We start from the raw sequence: 7,996 nt of genomic DNA, 5'->3' as shown, positions 1-7,996 counted from the left end.
CTTCGAGCTCCATAGGCTTCATAACGTGTCTTCTTTTGTCATAGTCTTCAATGTGAATATCTTCATATACCACCTTTGGCTTCAATGTCTTCATACATTTTTAGGGGTCATCTCTGGTAGTAAAACCGAATCAATGAGAGACTTCTACCTGTGTTATCTTGCAATTCTCACAAACACATTAGTCCCTCAGCTAGGTTTGTCGTCAATACTCCAAAACCAACTAGGGATGGCACTAGATGCACTTACAGTAGCCATGCATAGAACCTTCTATCAGCCTCCCCCGTCCATGCAGCAGTCAACAAGCTGGCCATGCTAGTTCTATGCACTAGTGGGTAGCGACTGAACCCTAGTCGGAGGACATGCTGACAGCTCCAAGTACACCTTACAACTCTACCATGGACTACTGTCGATTCGGCTAGCAGGCCCGGCGGCACAAATGGTATTACTTGACCGGCCTGATGTGGATACCCATGAACCAACACAAGCGTACGCCGAGATACACGTCGTCTCGACGACCTTTGGTTGTTGTCATTGACCAGCTCTCCCCTCCTTTTCCTGGTAGCGTCGTTCGGCACCTCCCCAACGGCAGCAGCTCCTCCCTGCAAGATTTGTTTCCGGACGACCACATTAGTCAGGCTTAATCCATCACACTAAAAAACATTGCAAACCTAGAACACGACAGAAAGATTCGGATCGAATCCTGATGGACGGGGCCAAGATGATTTTTGCGGATAAGAAGAACTGATGCATATGAGCTTACCGAGGCATTGGGGGTGGCTGGAGAAGTGCCCTCGCCTCGAGCACGGGCTCCATCAATGGATCCTTCGCTGGGTCCGACGGATCTTGGCTTTTTCTTCTTTCCATCGCCTTCACCTTGCACACATGGCAGATTCCTCTTGCGTGGACGATCCGGTGGTTCCATGCTCAATGCCCTACCCAAGGAATCATGGATTAGGAGTTAGAAAAGGGCAGCACCACCATCCAATGGAAAATCAACCTCAAAAGTGCAGCCCAAAGAAAAGAGAAAAGTGCAGCTTGGAAAACACCCTTGCCACTTATTCTGCTGCCGAACCGGGGAACCTCACCTTGAGCACTATCCGCGGGGGTGCAGATGATCTCGTCGTCGTGTCAACACTCAGAAGCCAGATCTAGGTCTTCCTCAATAGTGGTTATGGGGGATGGAGCAGTGGAGGAGGAGGAAGTGAAGCAGCTGGGATGGAGAAAGTAGTACTTTGGCTGCTGGCCGGGGTAGCCTTTTTGTAAATGAGGCTACGAGCTGTCTCTCACCCCCCGTGCCACAGTGAGAGGTCAAGTCACCTTTACTGCTGGCTGCCCACGCCGCCCAAAAATTTCTAAAGCAGCCTTTTTTTGCCCTTTATATTTCTAATTTTCGTGCAATCGATGACCGTGGTTGCCGCGTTTTGCAGTGGTGCACGGTTCGTCATGGGATGAATTTAGCGTACCACACCGTCGACGTAGCTTGCCTCGTGGGATCATGATCCCATTTCAAAATATCACCCGTCATGGAGTGTATATGCTCACTTTTTTAAAATTTATTCATGTTGTTTACTACGTGGTCCATCTGAACCCGGCTTCTAAAAGTGCCTACCTGCGCAAGCTGCCCATAGTGGACGGACACAGGAGATGTACGCTTGTCCTTTTTTCCGGAACCAGACCGGTACTAGCTGAAATGCTCCCCGGTCGGAACAGTTCATTCACTGTTTTAGTGCGGTCAATGCCAAGGGGAAGGAATAAACGGGAGCAACGGTCCTCCCTCTTGCTGCCAACGCCCACCCACCCACACATTTATTATGCTTCTTTGCATTTCATGACACATCTCTCCCACTCACACCACGAGGCAAATCGGCCCATCTAATTTTATATCATTGATTCTCTACTCGTTGCCCGAATTGGTCCCTTTTCCAATTATATTTATTGATCGACAAGAACACACGCAGCTTCACGACAAGGGAAAATAAGCCAGGCAGAAAATATAGATCGGCCCCATCCCATCCCCTCTCTCCCGTACCTCCAACACATGCACCATGGAGTTCAACATTACTAAAGGATAATCAGTGATCACGAAACGGGAAACTACATTTTACATTCAATGATGCCTCTAGTGGAACGCGTGGTACGAACTAAATCACCGTCATCTCTTGCCACACAAATCAAGTACCACTTGTCTTCTGGCTACGCTTTCTACTCTAAAATACGACGGCGTTTCAGCGGCATGCTGATGATGTCTTCTTTATCTTCAGAGTCTACAACGCTGCCTCCACAGACGACTCCAGATTCGTCGTCGACGGCAGAGCTACCAGTGCTTCGCGGAGAGTCAGGAGCAGCAGTTGGATCGTAGTCACCAAACCCTTCTTCCAAGGGTTCTTGCCCCACCATGGCATCCAAACCATGGCCGAGAGGCTGCTCGTCAAACGCATCGTCTTGAACGACCTCGCCCTGAAGAGAACCGAGACATAACTGTATCAGAATGGATTGAGGTTAGGTTCAGCTGTCTACGCGACAGTTTTATACAGTTCGAAATGCTGACCTCTCCATTCCCGACCTCCAACTCATCTGGCTGGTGCGTCGTGCTCCAAGCGGTAGATACGGAGCCCGCCCGCGATGGAGATGAAGGCTGCATCAAGTAGTTTCTTGCTCCCTTCAGAAATTGATGCGCAGCTGAAGCATATGCATAGATCACAAACCAACTTTTCAGAAAAAGATTTAAGGAACTCAAATGAGTAATTAGGTGGAGGAACGCATTATGCCCCTCGCCTCTGGTTGTGCCACTACTTCCCGATTCAGCGGCTGAGCCTCCCATCGGACGCAAGCGGGCGATTTGAATTTGTTCGAACTGTGCTGTGGGAAGTGGTGTGTCTGAAGTGTACCACCTCAGCCTTGGCCTCCTATTTATACCGTGCCTTCTGCCAGCTCCAAGGGCGCCCTTTTCCTGCGTATGGTACCTTGTTTGAATTTTGAATTGGTGGGTACGGCAATAGCTGCCACGGGCTAACGTTGTGTCTTTGCCGTCGACAGGCAAACAAGTCGTAAGCCTATCCAGGCCACCATTTATGTCGTCACCCACTGGAAGCAAAGATTTATTCGCATGACACAGACGGCCTACTCAGCAACTTATTCTTAATGTTACAGCCAGTAGCAATTTCAGTTTTCTAACAGCACGTACAGTAGTAAACAATTTGCCGGACGATAACCACAGAAAACCTCAGCACAGCGGTATACAAGGATTCAGCACTGATCGTGTGCGTCCAACTCTATCACAGTTTACAAACCATCTCGAAAAAAACATAAACTTAGAAACCTATATCAATTCTCTGCAAACCCTAGTGGTCTCGTGCACGTCGTACGCCGGTGCCCTTCTATCCCGTAGTTTTTGCATTTACCAGGCTTCCGTGGCTTTTTCGGCATATCCCCTCTATCTGGGCATGTCGTTTTCTTGTGCCCTTCGCGCCTACATATGCTGCAGAACCTTGTTCTCTTACTCAGTCCTTGTCCCTGCTGTTTGTAGGCCTGCTAGGCCCTCTACGCTTCTCTGGTGCTGTGAGGCACTGCATGGCATTCGTGCTGAATGAATTTCCGGCACTTGCGCAATGGTCGGCCTCTCGATCAGCATTTGCTTGCTCGCCGTTGGCAGATATCCTGACATCAGCCGTTGGAATCACGCGATCCTCGAAATCCAGTCCATCACGTTTCTCTACCAAAGGCGCTGCACTCCGAATCACCGAATCAAGGGCAGCGTTGACATGCTCGTAGCATGCAGCACTTGCGTCCCCCATCCGCACGACTTCCATGGCTTTGAAGTATAGTGTCGCATGCCTACAAGTGAATGACATGTTCTGTGAATTGTCTCTCTGGTACTGGACTAGGTGACCTGGTAGTATGTCTCTTGCGTCCTTTTTCCACCGTTTTACGACGTGGTATTTAGGGATTTCTTCTAGATGCAGAATTTCCATAACCTGCACGAGAGAAAACCACTAGTTAGTCAGGGGTTTTTAAGTTACTGTATATTTTTTTATATCAAACGCTACATGTTTTTTGGCAGATTACCCGCAAGGCATGGCTGCACAGCATGCCCGTGTGCTCAAACTGGCCGCACTCGCAGGTGAATATTGATTTGTCGTCGTTAATGGTAACCTCATATTCAACTCTGCTCCACTTCTCTCTTTTCGCCGCATTGTTGTGAGTGGTGATGTACTTCCTCATCTTCTCCACCTCAGTAACATTGTATGATGTTGCTTCGATAAGTAGTCGCCCAAATTCCTCAAACATGCTCCTTGTATAAACCTTGCTGGCATGACGCTCTATAGCAAGGTTAGTACATCTAACAACACCGCCCTGCAATGAAAACACACCAGTATACATAAGAATCTCATCCAGTAAATCCCCAAACAATACGACAAAGCAAGATCAACATATTGTGTACGGCAAGAATCTACTTACAATCATAGTCCTCTTCTCCTCGTAGCTTTCGTCCCGTTCTCGATCAAACTGCAGTTTCATGTATTGCCGGATGAAAACATGCGTTGGGCTGGCTGGTGGCATGTACGATTTCAGCATGTGGTTTGCGCTCTCGCTTCTTTGGGTGCTTGTCATTTTTGCACAGAAAACACCCCGGAAATATGGTTTCTCCCATTTCCTTCTGGTTTCATAAATTTGGGTCATGTAGTTATGATTCCTCAAATTGTACTTGTCGAGGAGAGCTGCCCAGGCTGATTCAAACTCTTCCTCAGTTAGCATGTGGTTCACAACTTTGTGAAATTCAGCCTGGAAGTCACCCTTCTTGCTGTACAGTGGTCCTAGTGTTTCCTTCGCCTTTTTTAGGACATGCCATTTGCACCAACGATGTACTGTATTAGGATAAGTTTTCTTGATTGCAACCTCCATAGCTCTGCACTGATCTGTGAACAAAATAAGAAGTTTTGAATCAGACATATCATCTGCACAATTACGAATTTGATCAACGACAATTATTGGTTTCAAGATAACGTCCTAGGTGACAAGGATCAGGACAAAAAAGATTCGCACCGCCCCCAAATACCTGTGAGTATTGTCTTCGGCGCTGGCCCGCCCATCATCCGGACAAATTCCTCGAACACCCATTCGAAGCTCTCTTCTTGTTCGTCGCGCATCAAAACCCCTGCCATGATGCTCTGGTAATGGTTGTTAACTCCGACAAATAGCCCAAATGGCATATCGTACAGGTTGGTCCTGTACGTCGTGTCGAATGTAACTACATCACCAAAGAATTTGTATTGCATCCGGCTGCTGCCATTAGCCCACATGAGGTTCCTAATCTTACTATCTTTCTCTGCCAACACTACATACGTAAATCCTGGATCGTTGGCCTGGATGTCAGCAAACGCTTGAAGTGTTTTCCGAACATCATCCTCAGCTTGCTCACGGCTAATTCCCACAAATGTTTCTTAGCGTCCTTTTTGTGAAAGGTACCTTCTCGAGTGACCCAAAGAAGCTCCCAATAATGTTGTAAACATTCCCAAGGTTAACATTGTTCTCCCTTAGTTGCTTTATCAAATCCTTGGTGTATACATCAATGTGCTTATGAGAAGGCCAGTGCACCTTCTCTCCCATTGTCAGAGACATCGAATGGTTGTGACTCGCTCGATGCTCTGTTATGTACCAGCTGTTGTCCGATGCACGCAGCAGCCTGATCAGAGCAGGGCACTCACATCTGCAGGACCTGCTGTTTTCGGATTCAGGTTTCCCCTGCACACCACAAAGGAAGACATGTCAACAGTCAGCAGTGCACCATTTCTCAGATGAAATCTTGCTCGCACACATTACTATCTAAATTTTTCTTTGTTGGAATCAAATTATGAACTCACCGAGCAACCACAAACAATTTCCTGCATGGTTTTCGTTCGCTTGGCGTTGAGTCTGCTCTTTCCATATCTTATTCTGAAACCGACTTCCCAAGAATATAGATTGTAGAAGTCATATGCCTCGCCAAGCGAATCGAAACTGAGCCCCAGCTCAGGCCAAACGACACTCTTGTCAGGCTGCTCCGCATATTTGCGTATAGAAATCTCTAGAGCACTCATCCTCGAAGGGCATGGGACTCGGTCGGGTGGCGCGCTTCCGAGACGCAGCCTGAATGTTGCACAAAAGTAAACGTTAACTGTATCCATTCTATCCGAATTTTCAACTGAGATGCGACGATTCATCTAGCTAGTTCTCCATTCACATTATTATTTCATTTTCATATCGCACATCGGCAAAAAAGAATATACACATACAGAAGTACGGTTCAATGTTATGCCAGTTGATGCGGTTTTAACTAAGTTCATATTAACACCATAATAGGAAGAAATCTCTGTTGTCAAACCTTCATTTTCCTAACATGGCTATCTGTCTTATTTTCTTGTCTTTGCCAAGAAGATTGCAACGCCATTAGGTGAATTTACATTCTTCAGACCAGTTGCAAAAATATCTGGTCCCTCAATTCAGGTTATTTTCCAAGAGGTATTGCTCAATTGACCCACAGTGTTCATGACATCATTCAGGATCTATTGGGTTGTTTTCTATCTCAGTCTATACGTGTTGCACATACATGTGATGCTCATGTGAACTCATCTGTTGAATGACAAAGAACAAGGGAGGAGATCATGTGCTCTTACCTTTTTGTCCACCCGGGGGCTTGCGGATTCACCCTGTCAGTTGACTGAGCAGACCTCATCGGAGATTCAGCACGGGGACGACGTTCACCATGTGGTCGGTCTGCAGCTACGCCCTCGACGTCCACCTGAGCTAGCCCAGATTCCCCATTGGCCTCAACGCGACCTTCAGTTGCACCCCCATTCTGCAGCAGATAGAGGAGCGGCACTAGATCTGGTTGCTCAAGGCTGTCAGCAAATTCTTCCCGTACGGGAAATCTGCGCGAGGAAAGGCGATTAGCCGGCAATAGAGGTCAGATTCGTATGCAGGGCAGGTCGAGCAGAATTTATAGCTATGAGCTGGATGCAGCAAAGGATAACAAAAAATGCAGAGATCTGCCCGGAACTTACCTGTCCACTGCGTCGAGCAGGAACTCCATTCCCTCCGCCTCCATAGTTCGGTATCCTGCCTTGCAAACGCAGCCACCGCCGACCGGAACTCCGTCCGGCACCGCCCGGCAGCAGTATCGCATTCAAGTCGCTCACACTCTAGGTTACGCCGCCGGTCACGGCTCTTCCAGAACGAGCTAGGGGAAGGGGATGGACACATTTTTTTTTGTTGTTGCCCATGCGCACGAGACGTTCCCCTTCGACCGACACGACGGCACAGATTCCGCCCACCATCCAGGCCCCATTATCTGAACCAAGGCCCAGAGTAGAAAAGGTAACTTCCTGGTCCATGGCCTAGAAGGAAAGCCAATGTTCTGATCCACGGCCCAGACCGAGCAGCCGCGCCGTCCGTCCGCCTGCCTCGCCTCGACCCCACGTATTGCCCACTGTTCCCTACTGTATTTCGGAGATTCCCTATTTATCCGACGCCCGTATCTGACAGCACAGCAGGTTTTGTTCGCATCCCAAGGCAGATATCGACGACTTAGATTATGGGTGCAGCTGAGCTCGAGCTCCAAAACGCCCCTCTCACTAGTATTACCCTTTAAAGTAGAAAGATAACGAAATAATTTTTAGAAACTTGCACACAACTTCATTCTAAAATTGCACGTTTTGTAGTATGCAAAAAATAATCATATAATAGTTTAATTTTCGCACATATTGCATAGTATTTATGTGTACACATTTACACTCACTTAACATCCTAAAATACCAACAAAAGAAAAATGAAAACTAACTAACAAATAAAAAAACAAGAACAAGAACACACAAAAACAGATAACATAAAAATACAAAGGGAGAGAGATGAGGGTTGCATCGCATAGTTAATGGGATTTGGCCCATTAGCAAATCAACTAATCCATATGGGGTTAGTAAACAAAAACCCAGCACAACAAACATCACATGCTAGGAAAACG

General features: G+C 47.3%; 3 protein-coding genes across 3 annotated transcripts; all 3 read right to left on the bottom strand.

Annotated features, from left to right (window-relative positions):
* Positions 1 to 2,082: 2,082 nt before the first annotated feature.
* LOC125526026 lies at positions 2,083 to 2,868 on the bottom strand. The gene is made up of 2 exons (XM_048691049.1): positions 2,549 to 2,868; positions 2,083 to 2,457 (listed from the first exon to the last, which is right to left on the bottom strand). The coding sequence occupies exons 1-2, from the start codon at positions 2,819 to 2,821 to the stop codon at positions 2,203 to 2,205; spliced, it is 528 nt and encodes a 175-aa protein (XP_048547006.1). The 5' UTR covers positions 2,822 to 2,868; the 3' UTR covers positions 2,083 to 2,202.
* Positions 2,869 to 3,181: 313 nt separating this feature from the next.
* LOC125524373 (protein FAR1-RELATED SEQUENCE 5-like) lies at positions 3,182 to 5,317 on the bottom strand. The gene is made up of 4 exons (XM_048689430.1): positions 5,057 to 5,317; positions 4,459 to 4,916; positions 4,066 to 4,353; positions 3,182 to 3,974 (listed from the first exon to the last, which is right to left on the bottom strand). The coding sequence occupies exons 1-4, from the start codon at positions 5,298 to 5,300 to the stop codon at positions 3,501 to 3,503; spliced, it is 1,464 nt and encodes a 487-aa protein (XP_048545387.1). The 5' UTR covers positions 5,301 to 5,317; the 3' UTR covers positions 3,182 to 3,500.
* Positions 5,318 to 5,421: 104 nt separating this feature from the next.
* LOC125524374 lies at positions 5,422 to 7,297 on the bottom strand. Its single transcript, XM_048689431.1, has 4 exons — positions 7,041 to 7,297; positions 6,654 to 6,908; positions 5,862 to 6,126; positions 5,422 to 5,742 (listed from the first exon to the last, which is right to left on the bottom strand). The coding sequence occupies exons 1-4, from the start codon at positions 7,160 to 7,162 to the stop codon at positions 5,422 to 5,424; spliced, it is 963 nt and encodes a 320-aa protein (XP_048545388.1). The 5' UTR covers positions 7,163 to 7,297.
* Positions 7,298 to 7,996: the final 699 nt, after the last annotated feature.

The sequence above is a fragment of the Triticum urartu genome, chromosome 7, assembly GCF_003073215.2.
Source record: "Triticum urartu cultivar G1812 chromosome 7, Tu2.1, whole genome shotgun sequence".
Classification (NCBI taxonomy): domain Eukaryota; kingdom Viridiplantae; phylum Streptophyta; class Magnoliopsida; order Poales; family Poaceae; genus Triticum; species Triticum urartu.
Note: the sequence above shows the minus strand (reverse complement) of the source record. Positions and strands in the feature narration are given on the sequence as shown.

Coding starts and splice junctions, on each gene's coding strand:
- LOC125524373 (XM_048689430.1), bottom strand. CDS start 5,300: ATGTGGGCTAATGGCAGCAGCCGGATGCAATACAAATTCTTTGGTGAT. Junction 4,354..4,458: donor AGGAGAAGAGGACTATGATT/GTAAGTAGATTC, acceptor TTTTCATTGCAG/GGCGGTGTTGTTAGATGTAC. Junction 3,975..4,065: donor TGTGCAGCCATGCCTTGCGG/GTAATCTGCCAA, acceptor TCTCTCGTGCAG/GTTATGGAAATTCTGCATCT.
- LOC125524374 (XM_048689431.1), bottom strand. CDS start 7,162: ATGCGATACTGCTGCCGGGCGGTGCCGGACGGAGTTCCGGTCGGCGGT. Junction 6,909..7,040: donor CTGCTCGACGCAGTGGACAG/GTAAGTTCCGGG, acceptor TTCCTCGCGCAG/ATTTCCCGTACGGGAAGAAT. Junction 6,127..6,653: donor GCCCCCGGGTGGACAAAAAG/GTAAGAGCACAT, acceptor TGCAACATTCAG/GCTGCGTCTCGGAAGCGCGC.
- LOC125526026 (XM_048691049.1), bottom strand. CDS start 2,821: ATGGGAGGCTCAGCCGCTGAATCGGGAAGTAGTGGCACAACCAGAGGC. Junction 2,458..2,548: donor TGGAGGTCGGGAATGGAGAG/GTCAGCATTTCG, acceptor GGTTCTCTTCAG/GGCGAGGTCGTTCAAGACGA.